Source organism: Monodelphis domestica, chromosome 5 (genome assembly GCF_027887165.1).
Source record: "Monodelphis domestica isolate mMonDom1 chromosome 5, mMonDom1.pri, whole genome shotgun sequence".
NCBI lineage: Eukaryota > Metazoa > Chordata > Mammalia > Didelphimorphia > Didelphidae > Monodelphis > Monodelphis domestica.
This window is the reverse complement of record NC_077231.1, coordinates 99,193,091-99,215,768: the sequence shown is the minus strand read 5'-3', so window position 1 is coordinate 99,215,768 and position 22,678 is coordinate 99,193,091. Positions and strand designations below refer to the sequence as shown.

Genomic DNA, 22,678 nt, shown 5'->3' with positions numbered 1-22,678 from the left:
CCCCTACCTCTGGGGGCGGAGCTGGCGCTGCTCCGCCCCCGCCCCTGCCAGCCTCGCTTTCATTGAGTTCGCCGCGGCCCCGCCAGCAGCAGCTCCTCGCGCTCGCTCTGGGACCTGGGAAGGCGAGAGCTAGGGCGCAGGCGGGCGGGACTTCGGAGCAGGCTGGACTTATGCGGGGCACGTGACCAGGCGGGGCCTGGGGAGGCCACGCTCCTTCACAGCAGTGGGCAGGGCCACGTCCCACCCTACCCTTCCCTTCCCCCCCATCCTACCCCCTACCAGGACTGGGGGAGGAGTGACTACCCCCACCCTTTCCAGGTACATCCCAGAGCCCTACCCTGAGCCTGAGTGGAAGAAGTGTGGAGGGCTTCCTCAGCCCAGGGAACAGCATCCCTAGCAGTTGCCATGGCAACCAGGAGGCAGTGATGGGGCAACTGGTCCCCTGAAGTGACCACTGACCTGCCCCCAGGACAGGGCAGAGTGGCTGTGGGGCATTACTCTCCTCTCCCTAGCCTATACCCTTCACTGCCATGGCTCTGCTGAAGGGGGCCCCAGGGCTGCTTCTAACTTTGGCCTTGCACTTGGTCTTGACTCTGAGCCCCTTCCCCAATGCCTCCTTCTTCCCTCACTGGGATTACTGCATCCTGGGTGCAGGGCCCTCGGGCCTGCAGATGGCCTATTTCCTGGGGCAGGCTGGGAGGAACTATGTGGTATTTGAAAAGGCAGGGGCACCGGGCTCCTTCTTCACCCGATATCCCCGCCACCGAAAGCTCATCAGCATCAACAAGAGGTACACAGGCAAGGTCAATAGCGAGTTCAACCTTCGACATGACTGGAACTCCCTGCTGAGCCATGACAAGCGCCTGCTCTTCCGCCATTACTCCAAAGCTTACTTCCCCCACGCCAATGACATGGTGCGCTACCTGGGTGACTTTGCAGACAGATTGAGCCTGCAGGTACAATACAACACAGCCATCGTCCATGTTACACTCAGCAAGAACCAGCACGCCTGGAATGGTCACTTCTTCATCCTCACTGACCAGAAGGGCCGAGGCTACCAGTGCAGGTAACTATGGCCTTGGGCATGGAGCACAGTGCCCTGTCTACCCAAGGAACCAGAGCATGCCATTCTGAAAAAGGCCCTGCCTTCTACTATGGCCAGGCCTTGGGCATGGAGCACAGTGTCCTGTCCACCCAAGGAACCAGAGCCCATCTTTCTGAAGAAGACCCAGCCTTCTGCTAAGCAGGAGAAGGGAGTCAGGCATTCCATGGCATGCATGAGACACACAAGGTGGGAAGAAGCTCCCATTGCTATTATTAGTGTTGAAATTCAGCCTTGAAGTGGCATTGTTGGAGATCTGCCACAGATGAATAGAAGGGGTACTAGAGGGAGAGGGGTGTCTGTGGAGGCCCAGGACTCAGTGGCAGAAGCCATGGGATAAAAAATCAGAGAATTGGGAGGACTATGGGCAGGAAGGCCCACCTCAAGAAAAGCACAAAGTGACCCAGACAATCAGATTCAACTTGTGTTCTGGGTAGAGTCGGGGGGAGCATCCCAAATAAATAAAATCCCTTCCCTCCTGAATGAGTCACCCCTGTGGAGACTGATAAGAATAATGGAAATTGGGGGCAGCTAGTTGGTTCAGCCAGGCCTGGAGATGGGAAGTCCTGAGTTCAAATCTACCCTCAGAAACTTCCTAGCTGTGTGATTCTGGGCAAGTAACTTAACCCCCATTGCCTAACACTTACTGCTTTCCTGCCTTGGAACCAATACATAGTATTGATTCTAAGACCAAAGGTAAGGGTTTGTTTTTGTTTTTAAGTAATGGTAATTATGGAGCTTCCTAACAAGCAGTGTTGTATAGGAATAAAACAGCCTGCCTTCAGAGCCAGCAGGCTCCCCTTTCCTTGTAGGAGATTCTCTAGCAGATACAGGATGACCACTTCTCAGGCATGCTAGTTAGAGTGTAGGGATTTCTTTCAGGCATGACTGCAAGAGTGCAGGGGAAAGCTCCTGTCCTAATAAAAGCCCAGCATGTAGCTTTGTTTGAACCCTGGGCCAGGGACCCAAAAAATCCTGAGTCTGTTACTTATTTGCTTTGTGATTTAACCTGCCTGGGCCTCAACTTTCTCACCTTTAAAATGAGGAAGTTAGCCTTGATCATCTCTTGTCCCCTCTCCAGATCTGAGATTGATTCTGTATTTACATTGGTATTTTCTGCCTCCTCCATTGAAGACAGAGCAGGCTCCTTAGATTTAGGATTGTTCTGTTGTACTTGTATCCCCAGCCCCCGAAAGAGTGCCTGAATATAGTGGGCATTTAATAAAGGTTAGTTGGTGATTGACTGAGGCAGACATGTCACCAAATTGTATAGATGAGAGACTAATTTGGTAAAGTATTCTCAGTTCTTTATATACTTGGGACTAATGGAGGTATCCTTCACTCTTTCCCTGCAGTGTGCTCTTTGTGGCTACAGGTGTGTCCATTCCCAATGAAATCAACTTTCCTGGATCAGAATTTGTGGAGGGGTATGAGTCAGTGTCTGTCAACCCAGAGGACTTTGTGGGCCAAAATGTACTGATCCTGGGCCGTGGAAACTCAGCTTTTGAGACAGCTGAAAACATCCTTGGTTATACCAACTTCATCCATATGTTGGGTCGTTCCCGAATCCGCCTCTCCTGGGCCACCCACTATGTTGGAGACCTGAGGTAAGGGTACCTGGTGGGTTAAAGAATGCCAAAAGAAAGGATGCAAGGATTTCATAAAGAACTAGCATTCTGAGGGCAGCTGAGTGGCTCGGTAGATTGAGAGCCAGGCCTAGAGACAGGAGGTCCTGGGTTCAAATTTGGCCTCAGACACTCCCTAACTGTGTGACCCTGGGCAAATCACATAACTCCCATTGCCTAGCCCTTACCACTCTTCTGCCTTGGAACCAATACACAGTATTGATTCCAAGACAGAAGGTAAGAGTTTAAAAAATAAAAAACTAGCATTCCTTCTCTCTCTCTCTGTCTCTCTCTCCTTCTTTCTCTCTCTCTGTCTTGCTCTGTCTCTCTCTCCCTCCCTTTCTTACCCTCTCTCTCATTTTCTCACTGTCTCATATACATACAGAGGATAGGCAGCTATGTAATACCATGGGGCAGGAGAAAAGTTTTCTTTGGATTCTGTACTATGGGTACAAATGCACCCATGAGTCCAGAAGGATAATGTCCACTGATTAAAAAGATTTGGGGAAGTGGGCAACTAGGTGGCTCAATGTATTGAAAGCCAGGAAGTCCTGGATTCAAATTTGACCTCAGATACTTCCAAGCTATGTGACCCTGGGCAAATCATTTAACCACACACCCCCATTGCCTACCCTTATAGCTTCCTGCCTTTGAACTAATACACAAGATTGATTCCAAAAGGAAGGTAAGAGTTAAAACATATGTATTCAGGGATTTCAGCTTAATGTTCTCTCTGAGGCTTCATCATGGCTTGGGTGTGGCCCTGGATCTTCGAAAGCAATGATCAGTTTAGCCCAAGTCTGGACATGGCATGTCCAAAATGAGGACCAGCCTATAAAAGGTTGGAGACCCTCTACTGGCTTCAGAGGGTGAATTTCTTATCCCCAGCTCTCAAAAAGCTCCCAAGTCAGAGAAGAGTTGTGATCAGTTAGTAGAGAGGATCCCCAACCCCAGTGAAATCACAGGCTATCAACATCTTGAAGGACCCAGGAGGAGAAAGCTTGGATGGGTTCTCAGACCTCCATGGGGTGCCCTAGGACAAGCTCCTAGTAAGAATTCATCAGAGAAGGACCTGGTTCTCTCCCCTCTGCTATGAGCTAGGACTGAGATAAGGGTACCTCTCTCTGGGTTCTCTCTGGACTTTAGAGCAGTCAACAATGGCCTCCTGGACACTTACCAACTGAAGTCATTGGATGGCCTGCTGGAGACCGACTTGAAGAATCTGGCCATTGTGAAGGACAGTAAGGGAAGAATGCACATCACCCTCCCAGTCCTTATGGATGAACCCATTAAGAATGTTACTGCCGAGGCCATCTCCCTCCCCGAGGATGAGATAGACAACTTTGCCATGCGGGTGCCCTACGATCGTGTCATCCGCTGCCTGGGCTACAAATTTGACTTCTCTATCTTCAGCAAGTGAGTCCAAACCAGGGGCCCACTAGGGATGGGTGGGATAGTTCTCCAGTGGACCCAGACCTCTATATAGCTTGTAGCTCCAGGTAGGAAGGCAAATGCCCATGAGAGTCATCTTTATCCTCTAGGAAGAGTTTTGGTTAAGACATTCTCTTCACTCACCACAAACCAAAGGCATAACTTTAGAAGTTACAAAGGATGCCACTGTCCATTTTGCATATGGGGCAGCTCAGGCCCAATTAATTCATTCCTAGCTTTGGCTTTCTTGGCTACCCTCCTGGTTTGGGAGAAACTTGATCTTTCCAAGCCGAACTAAACTTCCCATCCTTTCTCCATACAGAGCTCTAGGACTGGCCCCAAAGAAAGGGAAGAAAAAAAAGTACCCATGGATTAAAGCCAGTTACGAGTCCAAAGCCACCCGTGGACTCTTTGTTCTGGGCACCGCCAGCCACTCTGTGGACTACCGGAAATCTGCTGGAGGTTTCATCCATGGATTCCGATACACAGGTGAGCACTAGAAAACCATCAGATGATGTCAGTAGTGCTAATGTGACAAGTTTGGGTTATGAAGTGGCTGTCCTCTTTCCCCAGAGTTCACAGAGTCATGTGGTGATTGATTGGTTGATGGTAGAGTGGGCAGATCTTTGTGACTTATCCTCCATCCTTTCCATTACTCCCCTGCTGGATAGAAACAGAGCCAAATCCTTCCCTGATCTTCCCTATAACTCCCCTGGGGGTTCTTAGGGTCTTATCTGGAATCACCTCTTTCTTCTCCCTCTCTCTTTCTAGCCAGAGATTTATTCAGCCACAGTTCATTATAACAATTAGCTCAATTTTTAACCTAGGAACAAAAGAATGGCCTGAGCTCAATTCCATGTGCCCCCTTTTTTAGGAGGGAGAGCATCTTGGCCTTGGAGTCAGAAAAGTTGGGTTTCCATTCCTGCCTCTGACATTTATTAGCTCTTCTAGTACTAGACTGTACTAGTCACCAACCCTCAGTTTCTTCATCTGTAAAATGGGGTTGTGCAGGATGGACTCTGATTCCTTCTGGTTCAAAATCAACAAACTGATGATCTCTCCTATTAATATCCATAATTTATCTTCATGAGATTAAGAAAGATATTTTTATGGTTCAGATGATCATGGAAGAGGGAGGGAAGTCAGAGGAGCTGATGAATAAGTACATTCTGGATCTTTCTTTGCAAGACATCATGGCCAGCTGATTTTTCAGGTTTTCCACTGTTCTCAAGTAGAGAATCTGGATCTCCTGGTTATACAGTATCTGAGCAGCCAACTTATCTAGTCCATCCCTAAAAGGAATCCCCCATTAGAACCCACTTTTTAAGGGAACATCTAGCCTTTGCTAGAAGGTGACCAACATGGAGGATTTCACCTACCTCCTGAGATAGCCTGCTCTACTCTGTGACAGCAGGGATTGCCTAGAAGCTCTTCCTGACCTCAAGCCCTACTTGACCTCTGAGTTTTCCCTCACTAATTCCTGATCTGCTTGCTAGAATCCCCAATTCAAATCTCATCTCTCTACATGATGATTACTTACTTGTCTCCTCTGTGCCTTCTCCAAGCTAAAAATACCTACTTTTTTCAACTAATACTCAGAGGATATGGTCTCAAGGTCCATCCCTCTCTGGGTTGCTCTCCTCTGGACCCTTCCTAAGTCATAGACCCCAGAGAAGAATATAGTATTCCACATGTGGTCTGCTCAGGGTAAAGGCCAGAGAGGCTCTCTTAAGCCTAGAAGCTGTGGCCGACTTAATACAGGCCAACATCACACTGCTGACTCATAGTAAGAGTTGGGGTTTCCAATTTTTTTTAACTCTTACCTTCTGCCTTAGAATCAATAATATGTATTGGGTCCAAGGCAGAAGAACAGTAAGGGCTGGGCAATGGGGGTTAAGTGACTTGCCCAAGGTCATACAACTAAGAACTGTCTAAGGTCAAATTCAAACCCAGGACCTTCAGTCTCCAGGCCAAGATCTCAATCCACTGAACCACCCAACTGCCCCTCACCTTACTTCTTAAAAACCTACAAATGTTAAGGAAAAAAAAAGTCCTCTCCCCTTTCTCCTCACCGCATCCTTTTCTTCTGGAGGAACCTCTAGCCACTCCCTTCTTTTCCCTGGCTCCTGTTCCCCATTCCCTGAATTCATGTCTAGACAAGGCTGTAGTAAAGGGATATTTTATCAGTCTGCCATTTGTTTGGGTTTGGAGCCCCTCATTTTGTGAGTAAAGCCTGGGAGCCCCAGAGAAGGGCTAATGTCCCTGGGTGAGTTATCAAATTAGCAAAGAAACCTAAGAGAGGATCTAGTCTTCAGTTCCTCTTTACACAGGCTTAAAAATACCCATCATGGTATAATGGAGTCATAATTGCCACACTGAAGAACTATGTGTTCTGTGGAATGGCTGTTGGACTCCTTTCTTGTGGTGGTGGTGTTCTTTTCAACTATTTGAAATACCCCCTGGAAGTCAAATACAGAAAGCCACCTCAATGGAAGACTGAACAGGAGCATACCAACAAGGGAAGGGGAAAATTATGGTTCTCATTAGTGATGGCGGCCAACACAAGCCTCAAATCTGAGCAGCCCCCATTTGCCTGCTGAATGGGTAGTTTATTACATGGCAGGGGCCAGTTAATTTTGCCATAAAAACCATAAGAGCTTAAATCCTGACATCTCTGTATTTAAATCTGGAGCCCAACGTTGCCTTAATGGTAGTTTTTACATTGCATTATTCTTCCAATTTGGCAAGGAAGGTTCATTCTTTTTTTCATTGATTTCCAGACTATATATTTTATATCCATATGCATGTTGTCAGGGAAGTTGTCTGATGAGTGTTTTTCAGCATCTCTCCTAACTGTGCCCCCTGCGCCCACTCACACACATATATGGAGCTGTAAGGGTATACACCACCTAACTCCGTTAGTAGGTTTTGGAAAACAATGACATTCTGTAAAATCACATTATATGGGTATGTTGCAACAGAGAAAATATTTTAAATGGGCCATAGCATTATAGTGGGATTTCACAAACTCTCTGTATAATATGTGGATGATGTCATTGCAAGACACCTTGGTTGGGGCACCTGGTATAGGAAATGCTTATATGTATGTAAATCCTACAGCCATTGTCTGCCTATCCTTATAGAATTGGCTTTGTGCTGAAGAAGACTCTCTGGAATCTGACATTTTTAAGAAGTGTACAAATTTATATTTGCCTTTCTTGCTTGTCTGTCTCCTGGGTTCTCCCTTTTCTTCACTATACTACCTCCCAAGGCAGTCCATTCCATTTTGGGACACCTCAAATTGCTGGGCAGCTTCTCCTAACATCAGACCTTCCTCCCTTTGCTTCTAGTCTGCCCTCTTAAGGCCTGGCAGAACAAGGCTAATCCCTCTTTACCTACTAGTCTTTCTGATAATTAAAGTTAGCTACATCTTGCCAAAAAGGGCTTCTCACAGTAATAATCCTGCCCTCATTTGCTTCATCCTCAAGTGGCATTATTTTGAGGCCATTCTGGCCACCCTCTTTAATGTTCTCCAGTTTGTCAATGGCCTTTCTAAAAAAAAAGGTGCCCATTACTACTTTAAAAGAGACAGATTTAGGAAATCAACAAGTTATTAGGAGATGGGATCTAAACTATATTTAGATTTCTCGTCCTCAGTTTAAGGCATAAGAATGATAGGTTCTTAAAGAGGAATGAAGTATATTTAATGAGGCCTCATAAAAACAAATTTTCCTGGAGATGTGTGGATCTCATAAAAAGGAAGTTAGACCTAGGGGCAGCTAGGTGGCTCAGTGAATAGAGAGGTAGGCTAGAGATGGGAGGTCCTGGATTCAGATCTAGCTTAGATACTTCTTAACAGTGTGACCCTGGACAAGTCACTTAACTCCAGTTGCCTAGCTCTTGCTATTCTTCAGCCTTAGAACCAATACAAAGTATTGATTCTAAGATAGAAGGTAAGGATTTTTTAATAAAAGGAAGTTAGACCAAAAACAGAGGAGGAAAGAAACTACCCATATATGGCCAATCCCCAAGCCAGATACACAGAGACAAGACAGAACAAAAGATGAAGATGATCATTGGAGATACTCAGAATTGTCTGAAAACTACATCTAAGAAGGTGGGCAGAAAGAAAGAAGAAAAAAATTCATGGCTTCCTATGTCAGATTACAAAAGAATAAGATGATGGGCAATAAAAAAGACAACCTTAATGAAAGGAGGGAAACGAGTTCATCCCTAAGAATTGTTGGGATATGACTCATGAGAGCAGTGTGGTTTTATTTTTTTTAATGTTTATTTATTTGTTTGTTTGTTTGATTATTTGTATTTATTTATTTAGAATTTTTTCCACGGTTACATGATTCATGATTCTCCCCCCCTTCCCTCTCCCATCCCTGAGCTGACAAGCAATTCTACTGGGTTATACATATATCGTTGTTCAAAATCTATTTCCATATTATTAATATTTGCAATAGAATTATCATTTAAAGTCAAAATCCCCAATCATCGAACCACCACGTGGTTCGATGGGTATATGATTTCTACTCCCACAGTTCTTTCTCTGGATGTGGAGAGCATCTTTCTCATAAGTTCCTCAGAATTTTCATTGCATTGCTGCTAGTAAAGAAGTCCATTACATTAAATTGTACCACAGTGTATTAGTCTCTGGGTATAAGGTTCTCCTGGTTCTGCTCCTTTCACTCTGCATCAATTCCTGGAGGTCTTTCCAGTTTACAAGCCATATGGTTTTAGAAACAGAAAATGAATTCAAAAGGAACAGATGAGATTAAAGGAGCAGATGGGTAGGGTTGCATTATACAGCCTATTAAGAACAAAGAGATCTCTGTCCCAGACATGAAAAGCATGAATGAAGAGCTCATAGGTAAAGGTCAATGGAGGAAGAAGGAATAAAAGAAATGTGAGTGTGGGAGGATAGTATAGATTGTCTGACCAGAATTAATTCATGGATGATGAGTTTGGGAAACAGGTCAGAAACCTGATCCAAAGGTATAATATTCTGGTAATAGGAGATAGAAACTATCCAGTCAGCTGTTGAAGTATTCTCCAAGGAGACAAGGAAAGCAGAAGATAAGATTCTTGACTCAACCTTAATGATAACATCTTGATTTGAGAACTACTATGTTGGAACTTATTCTAACTAATAAGAAAGAATTGGTTGCCAAAATAGAAATGCTGGGAACCTTGAAAGGAAGTGGTCACTCCATCTTATAATGTATGATGGATAATGAGGAGATAGCCAGGCATGATTAAATGCATATGTTGGATTTGTGGAGAACAGATTTTAAGGATTCAAGAAAAAGGAAAGGTTGGATCCTCCCAGGACCCTATATCTGCAGGGGCATTAGGACTCAGAAGATTAGGAAGCACTTAAAAATAAAATAAAATTCTAATGGCACAAAATCAAACTATTCAGTGGGCATGGGACCGAGAAGGAGCAACATGTCTGAAAGAGATAGGGAGTTGATTGAACAACTTAGATTTTACAAAAGACCTGAACAGAAGATACAAGCAGGGAACTGAATAGTAGCATGATCCTAAAAAATTGTCACAAGAATTAAAGTTCAAAATAATCTGGGGCTGTCACTGAATGCTAAAGATAACAAGAAGGCTATTTTTATGTTGAGGAGACTGCTAGATAATTCACTATCCACATTCAGAGGAAAAACTGGGAGTAGAAACACAGAAGAAAAACAACTGCTGTGACAAGGAAATCACTTTAAAAGACTGATATATATTAATTTAAGGTCGCCAAGGAATTCAGCTATGTAATTCCTAAATGAAAACTCAAGTCAGCCGTCAACCTTTTATGGAGTTTAATTACAAACAGGATGAAGAAAGGTATTAGAGATAGAGAGAGAGAGGGAGAGAGAGAGAGAGAAAGGGGAGAGAAGGGAATAGGGCTTAAATACCCCTTCTGTTAGGCTGGGCCAAAAGGCCCAAGCCCTTAGATAGCTGAGGCAAAGAAAGGAGATCAGTCCCTATTACTCACGTGACCAAAATGGAGAAACAGTCTCAGGGGCCTCCACCTCCCACTTCCTTCAGAGCAGCTTCCTTCAGAGCCAGCACAACCATTCAGAGCCAAAACTCTCCAACCACCTTCCAGTACTCAGACCCCCGCTATCTTTAAGCAAACCATCCAAGTTCCCTCCCCTCAGTTCTCACATCTACCAATCACTGTCCATGTCTTCCCTGTGCCAATGGTGGCTCTACCTTAACCCAGGACCGCCCAGAGATCTGTGGCTTTGCACATGTCTGTTGAAGGTCATATTCTCAAATAATTAAATCTTGATCTATGCTGCAGCCCTTCCTAAATCCTGTTAGGACTGAGTAGGGTGGAAATTGTATTTTCCAAGACCTGGTTCTGTCATTCCAAGTATCTCTATTGTATCAATTCTAAAATCAATCATGACTCAAAGGACTTCCTGTTCTATGCTTAAGCATAGGTCAAAGCCCTTTCCATTGTTCAGCAAAAGGTTTCTGTCCTAAAGTAATCTTAAGAAGGGAGGAGAAGGAACCTCCCATGCCAATGGGGTTCACATTCCAATAGACTATCAGTAAGAAATTTTCCAAGTATGAAATTTCCCAATGGTGAAATTTCCAACATTTATAAGTCTAAGAAATTTTGAGGTTTACACTGCTGGGATATGATTGGGAATATAGACACTAAAGGAACATCCTAATGCAAACACCAACAACATGGAAATAGGTTCTGATCAAGGATACATGTGATACCCAATGGAATTGCAGGTTGGCTACAGGAAGGGTGGGGGTAGGGGAGGGAGAGAAAGAATATGATTCTTGTAACCAAAGAATAATGTTCTAAATTGACTAAGTAAAATTAAAATTAAAAATAAAATAAAATAAAAAGGAAGGTACGCCAATAAATAAATAAATAGATAGATAGATAGATAGATGAATAGATAAATAAATAAATAAATGAATGAATGAATGAATGAATGAATGAATGAATGAATGAATGAATGAATGAAGACGATTGTCATGAAAAAAAACTCAAACCAGGGATTCAAAGTCATGGGAAACTTCCCTGATGGCTGCCAATCCACAACTCTATAATATACCACGTAGAGCGTTTCCTGTGTCACTGAAAGGTTAAGTGACTTACCTATCTGTGGTTACTCAACTAGTATATATCTGAGGCAAGATTTGAATCTGGGTTCTTTTGACTCTAAGGCTGATCCTCTACCCAATATGCCACCCTGCCTGTCTCTATTTTTTTAATAGAGCTTCTGCCCATTCAAAAGAGGTGATGGTCTGACCATCCTCTGACACATTCAGAACACATCTGGAGTGCTGTATTCAGTCCTAGGAACTGTTTTTTAAGAAGATTATTGACCAGAATGTGTCCAGAGAAAGGTGACTGGGGTGTCAAGGGAACCAGAGAACATGCCAAACAAAAATAGTTCAAAGGAACTGGGAAAGTTTCACCCTGGAGAAGACTTAGAAAAGACATATTAGCCGTTTTAATAATCACAGGGCTGTGTGAAAGAGACACTAAACTTGGCCTGCCTGGCCCCCAGGAGAAAAGTAGGAGCAATGGGTGAAGGTGGCAGAGGGGCAGAACTCATTTTGATATTAGGAAAGACTTCCTAATAAGAACAGCTATCCAGAAATGGCCTGAGATGCCTCTAGAAACTATACAGTTCTCTGCAGCCAGAGGTATTGACATGGAGGCTGGACAACAACTTACTGGGGATGCTGGAAGAGCTCTTGCTATCTAGATTCCTACCAGGGCTGAGATTGCCTAAAGCATTTTCTGTGCTAAGGAGGAAACTAAGAAATATGGGTCTACAATTTAGTTGGAAGGTAGATAATTAACAACGGCATAAGACCAATATATGAAACAATACAATAAGTGCTCAAAGCCCAGCATCATTGACATTGAGATCATTATAGCTACATATGACCAAAAAAGAACTATTCATGGAAGAAGAGCCAGAGATAGCAGAAGAATGGAATCTCAGCACATTGGCAGATCTCCCATGAAGAATTTGAGACAATAAAGACAATTCACAGGCTGAGAATTCCTGCATGGGCTGTAATCTGAAGCACTGGACAGAGCATCCTCATCCTGGACAGCATAGGCCCCAGGAAAGAGAAGAGGTTATTTGAGGGAAAAGAGCAAGACTTAAGGGACCAGACTTGTCATGAGGGAGAGGGGCAGAACCTTCAATATGAGTAGACTTCTTACCACAGGATTGGGGAAGAGGGTATTTCAGGTGAGACAAAGGCAAAGAAGGATATAGAGGTAGACATTCCCATTGTGTGTTCAAGAGATACATGATGGTGGGTTAGTCTAGCTCAAGTGAGGGGTTCCTGTAGAAGACTAGTGGGAGACCAGGTTGGCAAAGTTGATTAACATCAGCTAAGCCTTGAATGCCAGAGTGAAAATGTTTGACCTTTAGATACAGAGATGATTGATGAAAAATTGTTTTCTTTAAGAAAGCTTAATCTTTATTAATTATTATAATTATTTATCTTTATTAGTCTTTATTTATCATCTTGCTACAAAATTACATCTTGTTAGAGTCATTGTTTTCATGATTTGCCCAAGATCACACAGCTAAGAAGTATCTGAGGATTTGAACTCAGCACCTCCCATTTTCAGGTCTGGCTCTCTAAACACTGAGCTAACTAGTTGCCCCTCTGGTGCTTCATTCTAACCTGTCAGGATCTCTTTAGATCCTGAGTGCTGCTCTAAGGATTAGCAATCTCTGTCATCTTTCATGGCATAAACATGATATATAAAAAAGAAAGAAAAATTAATCTAGGAGGCAACTAGGCAGCACAATGGATAGAGCACCAGGCCTGGAGTTAAGAGGACCTGGGTTCAAATCTAGCCTCAGACACTTCCTAGCTGTGTGACCCTGGGCAAGTCACTTAACCCTAGCCCAACCCTTGCTGCTTTCTCTCTTAGAATTGACACTAAGATGAGAATTTAAATGAAAAAAGAAAGATTAATCTGGTTGCAATGTGCATAATGGGTTAGAGATGGAAAAGGCCAGAGACAGAGACCATTTAGAAGGCCCTTAGGATCAAAAATACAAGTGATAAGGATGTAGCTAAGGTGCTGGTAAGAATAGAAAATAAAATGAGATGCAAAAACAAAACACTACAAAGGAAGAATCAACAGGACTTGATGGCTGATCAAATATATAGTAGAAGATAAAAATACAGCACCCACAAAGGAACAATTGAAGCAGCTGGGTAGCCAGCAATCAGATGCCACCCACATGCATGTGCAAGCAAACAGAGCAGCCTTTTCATAGAAATGTCAAAAAATTCACCCCTTCCCCCATCTCAACCTTCTCACAAGAAAGCACTTTAGAAACTGCAAAATGTTCTATAAATGTGAGTCTCCTTCCTCTTCTCCCAGGAAGTGCACAGACATTCAAATAAATCAGCACATTCTCCTGTTTTTGCCTGGCATAAAAAGAGGGTGATTCCCAGGACCAGAGTGTGTGTGTGTGTGTGTGTGTGTGTGTGTGTGTGTGTGTGTGTCTGTGTCTGTGTGTGTGTGTCTGTGTGTGTGTGTGTGTTTAAATGTAATCTGATTGATCTAATTCAGTCATTGTTTATTGGCTGGCTGCCATATGCCCATCCCAGTGCCAAATGAGATAGATACCCAATGGAGAAGGCAGCAGCATAGCATCAAAGAGGGCACTGAACTTGAAGTCAGGAAGACTTGGGTTCACATCCATCCCTTAGATACTCTACTGGCTATATCACTTCCCCACTCTGAACCTCAGTTTCCTCATTTGTAAAATGAAGAGTTAGACCCAGGAGTCTCAAGGTACCATTTCATCTCTAAAATCTGGGATCCCATTATTCTTTTCACAAGGACCTTATTAATGTAGATGGGAAGATGACAAAACACAAAGTGAATAAGCAAATACCCACCCACATTCTCCAGGTACAAAGGACAGAGGTGAGAGTTGGGGATAGACATGGCAGCTCAGCCCAGACATGGGAGAAGGTAACTTGGAGCCAGAGAGGCTGTGTTCAATTCCAACTCTTGGCTACTTCCTACCCCGTACAACTTTGGGAAAGTTGCATAAATCTCTCTATGCTATTTCCCCATCTCTGAAATGAGGGTTTGATCCTAGAAGATCTCTAAGGCCCCTCCCTCCTCATACCTATTTTCCTACAAGATACCACAGAGGATAGATTTGGGCTGGTCCTGAAGGACAGGAAAGCAGTGAAGGCAGATTAGGAGATGGGGATTGAGTGACCACAGGTCAAAGGGCTCTCTCAAGCAGGGGAGAGCTGGTTCCTGCCCACCCCAGATTGACAGTGTTTCCTTCTGTCTCTTTTTTAGCCCGAGTAGTTCACCGACTCTTAGAATATCGACATCATGGCATCCCCTGGCCCTCTACTGTGCATCCCATCACACAGCTCACCAATGCCATTATTCGCAGAGTGAATGAAGCCTCAGGCTTGTACCAGATGTTTGGTGTACTGGCTGATGTCATCCTTCTAAAGGAGTAAGTCCCTATTTAGTGCACATCCTTACCCAAATCCACCAGAGCCCTCTGTTTCTCGTCTTGCCTTTGCAATCACCCACGTCCCTTTCTCTCAAGAAAACTGTCATGATATTTCAAAACTTCCTTTCAATCTGGTACTAGCAAGAAATAGGATGATGGATCAATAGAATAGATTAAGAATAAATGACCTGAGCAATCTAGTGTTTGATAAATCCAAAGATCCCAGTTTTAGGGATAAGAACTCACTATTGCACAAAAACCGTTGGGAAAATTGGAAAATGGTACAGTAAAAATTAGATTTCAATCAATATCTCACAGCCTACACCAAGATAAGGTCAAAATGGACAAGTGATTTAGAAACAAAGGGTAATATTATAAGTAAATTAGGAGGGGGAAGCTGGGTAGCTCAGTGGATTGAGAGCCAGGCCTAGAGATGGGAGGTCCTAGGTTCAAATCTGGCCTCAGACATTTCCTAACTGTGTGACCCTGGGCAAGTCACTTAACCCCCACTGCCTAGCCCTGACCACTCTTCTGCCTTGGAACCAATACACAATATTGATTCTAAGGTGGAAGGTAAGGGTTTAAAAAAAAAAAGTAAATTAGGATAACATGGAATAGTTTGCCTGTCAGGTCTATGGTGAAGGGAAGAAATTTATGACCAAGCAAGAGATAGAAAATATTGCAAGATGTAAAGTGAGTAATTTTATTATATTAAATTAAAGAGTTTGTACAAACTTAACCAATGCAACCAAGATTAGAAGGGAAACAACAAACTGAGAGAAAAATTTTATAACAAATTTCTCTGATAAAGGCCTCATTTCTCAAATATATAGAGAAATAGTCCAAGTGATTTCCCAATTGACAAATGGTCAAAAGATGAATAAGCAGATGAAGGAATCAAAGCTATCAATAATCATATAAAAATGTTCTAAATACCTCTAGATTAGAGAAATCCAAATTAAAACAACTCTGAGGTACCACCTCACACCTGTCAGATTGGTCAATATGTCAGTAAAGGAAAATAATAATAAATGTTGGAGGGGATGCGGCAAAATTGAGACACTAATTCATTGCTGGTGGAGTTATAAACTGATCCAACCATTCTGGGGGGGGCAATTTGGAACTGTGCCCAAAAGACTATGAAACAATGTATATCCTTTAATCCAGTAATACTACTACTAAGACTGTACTCAAAGAGATTTTTAAAAAGGGGGAGAGGGGAAGGACCTAGTTGTACAAAAATATTTATAGCTTCTCCTTTTGTGGTGGCAAAGCATTGGAAATTGAAGGGATGTCCCTCAATTGAAGAATGGCTAAACAAATCATGGCATGTGCTGATGATGGAATACTACTGTGCTATAAGGAATGATGAACAGAATGATTTTAGAACAAGCTGGAAAGACCTATGTGAACTGATGCAGAGTAAAACAAGCAGAACCAGGAGAACATTGTTCATAGTAACAGCCATATTGTGGAATGATCAAATGTGATAGACAGCTACTTTCAGCAATACAAAGATCCAGGACAATTCTTATTTATTTATTTATTACAAGTTTTCCCAAGTTATATGATTAAATTTATCTCCCTCCCTTCCCCCTCCCAGCACTGTCAGGCAATTTGATCTGAGTTATATATATATGTGTGTGAGTGTGTGAGTGTGAGTGTGTGTGTGTGTGTGTGTGTGTATAGTCACGTAAAAATATTTCCATATTGTTCATTTTTTATAAGTGAGTAATCTTATAAAATCAAAACCCCAAAACATAAACCCAAATAAACAAGTGAAAAATAATCTGATTTATGACAAAGAATACTCTCTATCCAGCTCCTGAGAAAGAACTGTTGGAGTCAGAATGCAATTGAAAGCAGGTGACTTATCACTTGTTTACTTGGGTTTATGTTTCGGGGTTTTATAAGATTACTCACAAAAATGAATGATAAAAAAAAAACCTTCCCTTCATTCTGTAACAATAACAGTGGTGATCACAGCGCCCCACATTTAGCACCATGGGACAACCCAATAGCACTGTCATAGTACAACCCGGAGGTGGCTTCCTGATCAAGTATTGATCAAGCCTCAGAGGAGCCAAAGCTGGAGAAGGCCACTCCTAGGCATTAAGGTGAAGTTTATTTTTGGCTTCCTACCATGGCCCATCCTGCTCCACCAGCATCCCCTCTCCCAGGCGAGTACAAGTTTTAATCCAGCTATTAATTCTATTGCATGGCTTGTGCAGAAATACACTAAGACTATAGCCTTATACTCACAGGGCCCTAACCCTCAGTTTTCCATAGACGTAATGCCATTAGTTATGCAACTTTAAATTACAGAGGTGATTTTTCCAGTCCATCTACCTTGTGCAACTTGGGGTTTACTTCAATAATGACAGAAAGCATAAGGTCTGTGCCTCTCTGTAGCCCTCTGGACACCCCACTGCCCTGTCCCAGAGGCCTCACCTGCCTTGCCATTCCCTAGGAAGGCCACAGGCTTCGAGTACCTGGAGGAGTACCCCATCAGGATGCTGGCAGAGCTGGAGACCCTTAGTGGGCGGGAAGCCCAGCATGGGCTCTTTGTGGTCACCATGGAGTATGGCAAGAACTTCTCAGGACCTGACAAGGATGTCTTCTATTATGACCGGGCTGTGGGGGAGGTAGAAGATGCCTGGCAGTCCAACTTCCTGCACCCAGTCATCTACTACTATCAGTGCCTCCCCACAGGTGAGTTGGGCCTTGGCCCACCCCCACTCCAGGCAGCAGGGACTCCTGAGGGGCAGTGATTAAGCCACTGCTGTCCTGACAACCACAGAGAGATGGTCTCTTACAAGAGTTTGCTGAGAAACAAGACCAAGAACCTTAAACCAGGACACCAACAGAATATCATTTCTTAACATTTTCTAAAAGAAGAGGAGGCCTGAGTTGGGGGTGCTTGCACATCCATAAGCTCCCCAACGTGTCCAAGCAGAGGTAGGAAGAACACCTTTCAGGGATTCCAGACAGGAAGCTTACAGGGTCATATCTGACCCCTGTGGGGTGCTTGAAAAATTGCAGAGAAATTTCCACACATTATTCCATGGAATCCCCCCCCCCTCCTCTAATAGCCCTATAGAGCAGGCGCTATTAGTCTTTAGTATCATCATCCCCATTTTACAGATGAGCAAACTGAGGCATAGAGGAGGTGCTGCATCTTGCCCAGAGTCACACAGCCAGGAAGCAGCTGAGGCAGTGTTTACACCCAAGTCTTCCTGATTGCAAGCTTATCCCTTGGTCCACTCCATGAGGCTGCCTCACTGTTCAAGTATTAACCAAGGTCTCCAAGATCCCCCACTATTCTGGGCTTCTGGGAGTACAGTAGTAGGTACTGGTTAGGAGAAGATATGAAGAGGCGAGACCAAGGCTTTCTTGTCTGTCAGGAAAGCAATAAACTCAGGGGCCTGGCCCATTAACAACACCAGCGGTGCAGCAGGAAGGTGAGCCCTGGCCAGGCCTCCTGTACTGCCTCTCAGCAGAGGGAGGGGAGGCCCCTCATCACACCACTCAGACTCAAGAGAAGGCTCCCAGACTCAGCCCATAACAGGCTCCATTTCTCCCACCAGACATAGAGGTGATGTTCCCGACCCCAGGCTGGACTCTGCCACGCCCAGTGGCCATCCACCATATTGTGGAGGACTTCCTCACGGAATGGACTGCCCCCCTGTCCCACATCCTCCCCCTGAGGCGTTTCTTGGAGAACTGCCTGTACACTGACCTTCGAGCCTTCTATGCAGGTAACCAGGGGAGTCCAGGACAAGGGAGGCCAAGTGGGGCATCCTCAGCAGCACGGATTGTTCTGACATGGAAGCTTGCCATCTTGCTCCTTCTCCTCCTCCCCTACACCCTCAGCTTCCTTCATCCTTGCCTGCTCCACCTTTCCCCCAACAGAGCCTGAGGGCTATGCCCCACCCCAGCTGCCACTTGAACTCAGCCTGGGATAAGCCCCCCTCCTGATCTCAGCCAAGCTTGGCAAAGCCAAGGGATCATTGTTACTTGCCAGGCTCTTCTGTCCTGTTCTGGGATGGGCAAAGGACTCAGCCTGAGCCCCATGCTCTAGAAGCTCAACTCTGTCTAGAGTGAATTTTAGCTTGTGGGATTTTTCCCCCCTCAGGAAGTTATGTTAGACACTTATTTTTTAGGCATAGTGGCCAAAAAGCCTGGTGATCTAATCAGGCCATTAGTGGGCTGACTCCAGTCTCACTTTCCTGTGTAGTGAAATACCAGTATTACTCTTACCTATGTTTCTCTTGGTTCCTGCTACGGTGTTACGCTTTCACCAGCTCATAAGACATTAACCAATGGAAATCCTTTCTCACTCTTATTTTTGGACAGAGTCTTGCTTCCTGTTTGCTCTAACACGCCAGAAGCTGCCCCCCTTCTGCCAACATGGGTACATGAAAATGCAGGGGCTCATGGGAAATGAGAGACTGAGGCGCCATGGGATTGAAAGTGGTCTCATGGAGGACTACACCATGGATGAGCAGCCAGCTGACCAGAAGCCAGGAGTCCCCAGGATTCCAAATCACCCATCCCAGCATGCTACCAGCATTAAGGAAGAACTTTGATCCATGAGACTAGGGAGGGGTGGCCTTACCCAGAACCCAAGCTGGATCTATCCTTTGTCTTTCCAAGCCTGGGGGACCCAGCCCCTTCCACAGGCTGCAATTGCCAAAGACCTTCCTCAATCATAAGCAACAGGACAAAAAACAATTTGGAGGACAAGAAGAGGCAGAAATGCAGGCTGTGGTGCCCCCTCTACCCTCTCTGGATACTTGGCACATCCCTATTTGGGCCTCTGTGGGGTCTGAGCGGTTGTCCAACGCATGCCCATCTCCAATCACAATCACTAAGCCACAAACTGGCCCAATCATGACACTTTTGACTGAACTCTGTGCTGCTGCTTTGGGGGAGGTGGGCTTGTTCTCTCCAGAGACCTTCTCTGAGTTTCCATTTCATATGTCAAATGCACTCTTCCCAAAAGCATCTCTCCCCCTCCTGAGCCTTTGCACCCACTTCAGAATCATCTGTGCCCAGTATGAAACTCCTTTTTGGTAAACCTTACCTAAACTCACACCAGAGTATTTCTCTTCCTTTTCTGTCTATGATCCCATCTCTGCCCTGTTGGTGTCCTGTTCAGTGTCCCCAGCCCACCCTCTCCCAGATGGATAGACTGTGATCATTTTGTCTGCCCTCAGCAAAATGACATATAATTAGCTCTTTCATCCCTTCTCCATAATTGTTCACAAAGAGCCTGGTGCAACCCTGTGTAGTCAGGCCCAGAATGTTCTCTGACAAGCTGGAAAACTTGACTTCCCTCTTCACTGAACTTGATCCATTTCTCCTTGTCCATCTTGCAGTTTGCTTCCCATTGTCTTGGCGAAACCTCCTCCTCAATGAGTCTGTGCATAGGTTCCCTCCCCTATATATCGTTTCTGTATTGCTTTACAGTCTACAAAGGCTGGAAGTGCAAGTATCAACATCCCCATTCCAGAGATAGGAAACCTGAGGCCCAAAGGGTCAAGTGACTTCCCCAAATTCATGTACCATGGCCAGGATCTGCACCCAAGTCTTCTGACTCACAAACCTCAGGTTCCTCTTTTGTACCAAGCCAATCAAACCCTTTCATAAAGGAAGAAATAATGTCTATTTTATCTAGCTCACAACAAAGCAATCAGGAAGCACTAAGGAGTACTCCAGTTGGAGTGGAAAGCTGACCCCAGGGCTTTTACAGGTCTTTTGATAAAAGAGAGGGCATTTCTTTTGGCCATTGCAACATGTGAACAGTCACTTTTTCCTCCCTCAGGATTACGTAGATGACATTTAGTTTTGTTCCTGCTTCTTCATTGTACACCAGCAAGGGGTAGCAACTTCTTTAGTCCAAATGCCTATATGCCTATATTTCTTGTTTTTTGGTTCCCACCCACATCTCTATGCCCTCCCTGTTGATTCCTTAGCACACTGTAGATGGAAGCCTATCAGCATTAGATTGGACACAGCAAAACCCTCAAAGCTCCATCAGTCAGGGAAGAGTCATCGGCAGCAGAAGTTAGAAATGGCCCTAAGCCCATGGATAGGTTCAGTTGTACCCTCTGCTTTTCAGTTTGTTTCAGGAACTTCACTTTGTAGGGATGTCTCCCTATTGCCAGGGAACAGAACTGATGCTGTCCTGTGAGATTCTAAATTAAAGCAAGATACAAGTTTACTAACTACATGGCTTTTCTAATTCCTCTGCATGCATATAATAAGGCTGAGCTTTACACTGAATCCTTCTGTACCCAAAGCTCTTACCCATTTGTACTCTGGATATACCCTTATCAAAGGCAGCTTGAAAACTTGGTCAATAAAAGTCCAAGATGATGTCACCATTGATTTACTGTTGTCTAAGTATGGCATCTGCTGTTTTTCTTCATCTGCTAATTCAGTCAGCATACCTACCAGATAGATTCACTTTTAATAAAACCATGATTCCATTGCCTTCAGTGATTGGCTGTCTTTTTTTTAACATTTTGATTGCTGTGTTGTTGTTCAATAGTGTCCAACTTCTGTGCTCCCATAGACCATAGCACACCTTCTATCCTTTTTATTTTTATTTTTTTTAACCCTTACCTTCAATCTTGGAATCAATACTTTGCATTGGTTCCAAGGCAGAATGAGTGGTAAGGGCTAGGCAATGGGGGTTAAGTGACTTGCCCCAGGTCACATAGCTGGGAAGTGTCGGAGGCCACATTTGAACCTAGGACCTCCTTTCTCTAGGTCTGACTCTCAATCCACTGAGCTACCCAACTGCCCCCACCTTATATCCTTCTATCTGCCACTATCTCTCAAAATCTGTTCCTTGTTCATTATTTCCATGACCTTCTCTATCTATTTCCTTTACTGTCCCCTTCTTTTATTATCAATCTTTCTTAGCATCAGGGTCTTTTCCAATGAGTCCTGTCTTTGCATTATGTGACCAAAATATTAAGTTTCAGCTTTAGTATTTGACTTTCCAATGAATAGCCTAAATTCATTTCAAGTATTGACTGACTGATCTCCTTGCTGTTCAAGGGACCTTCAAAAGTCTTCTCCAGCAGCACAATTGGAAAGCATCGATTCTGTGGTGCTCAGCTTTCCCTATGGTCCATACTCAGCCATACATTGCTGCTGGAAAAAACAGAGCTTTGACTATACAGACCTTTTGTCAGCAAGGTGACATCTCTGCTTTGCAGTATACTGGCCAGATTTGTCAAGTTTTCCTTCCAAGGAGCAACTATCTTACTTTCATGGCAGCTATAGTTAACGTCTACAGGGATCTTTGAGCCCCAGAACAGAAATAACTTCATTGAGCTTCTTGAGCCCCTGCATGATACATAGCAGAGCAGTAAGCTGGGGAGGGTCTGGCTTATCACTCGTTTTAAGATTTCACACAGTGGTATCATCACCACCACATAAATTTTCAAAAATAAGTGTAATTTGAGGCAGCTAGGTGGCTTGGTGGATTGAGAGCCAGGCCTGTGTTCAAATCTAGCCTCAGACACTTCCTAACTAGGTGACCCTGGGCAAGTAAATCACAATCCCCATTGCCTAGCCCTTATTGCTCTTTTGCCTTGGAACCAATACACAGTATTGATTCTAAGATGGAAGATGAGGATTTTTAAAAAAGATGTAACTAACTTCAAGACTGTATATACCATTTTGTACGGTGACCTCTCTGATCTCAGTCATTGGTCTCCTTGGTTTTTTCTTACAAATTTTCATTGGTCCATTTGGTACCATAGATACTTCTTTCCAGGTTCTCTGTTTTCAACTGGACCAAGTTCCACCAATTCCCTAGGTGTTTTTTTTTTAAGTCAAAACAGTCATGAGAATCAAATTATATTGAGTATCCCCTGGTGTCTTTTCTAGGGAGCTCATAAAAAGTGATTGGTCCATCTGGAGAGAGAAGTAATTAGGTCTGTAAATAGAAAGTATGCTTGGAACAGAGTGTGCATATGGAG

At 44.0% G+C, this 22,678-nt stretch overlaps 1 protein-coding gene across 1 annotated transcript; it reads left to right on the top strand.

Moving 5' to 3' along the window:
* On the top strand, positions 1-21,181 carry FOXRED2 (FAD dependent oxidoreductase domain containing 2). The gene is made up of 8 exons (XM_001376006.4): positions 1-1,066; positions 2,458-2,709; positions 3,874-4,143; positions 4,481-4,647; positions 14,513-14,678; positions 17,149-17,390; positions 18,266-18,436; positions 19,035-21,181. Exons 1-8 carry the CDS (start codon positions 531-533, stop codon positions 19,265-19,267), a joined length of 2,037 nt encoding a protein of 678 aa, XP_001376043.2. The 5' UTR covers positions 1-530; the 3' UTR covers positions 19,268-21,181.
* The last annotated feature ends 1,497 nt before the right edge of the window (positions 21,182-22,678 follow it).

What these genes read in the sequence shown, in the direction of transcription:
- FOXRED2 (XM_001376006.4), top strand. Translation starts at nt 531, where the DNA reads ATGGCTCTGCTGAAGGGGGCCCCAGGGCTGCTTCTAACTTTGGCCTTG. An exon ending in GGCCGAGGCTACCAGTGCAG is followed by an intron (nt 1,067 to 2,457) that starts GTAACTATGGCC and finishes CTTTCCCTGCAG; the next exon opens with TGTGCTCTTTGTGGCTACAG. An exon ending in GACTTCTCTATCTTCAGCAA is followed by an intron (nt 4,144 to 4,480) that starts GTGAGTCCAAAC and finishes TTCTCCATACAG; the next exon opens with AGCTCTAGGACTGGCCCCAA.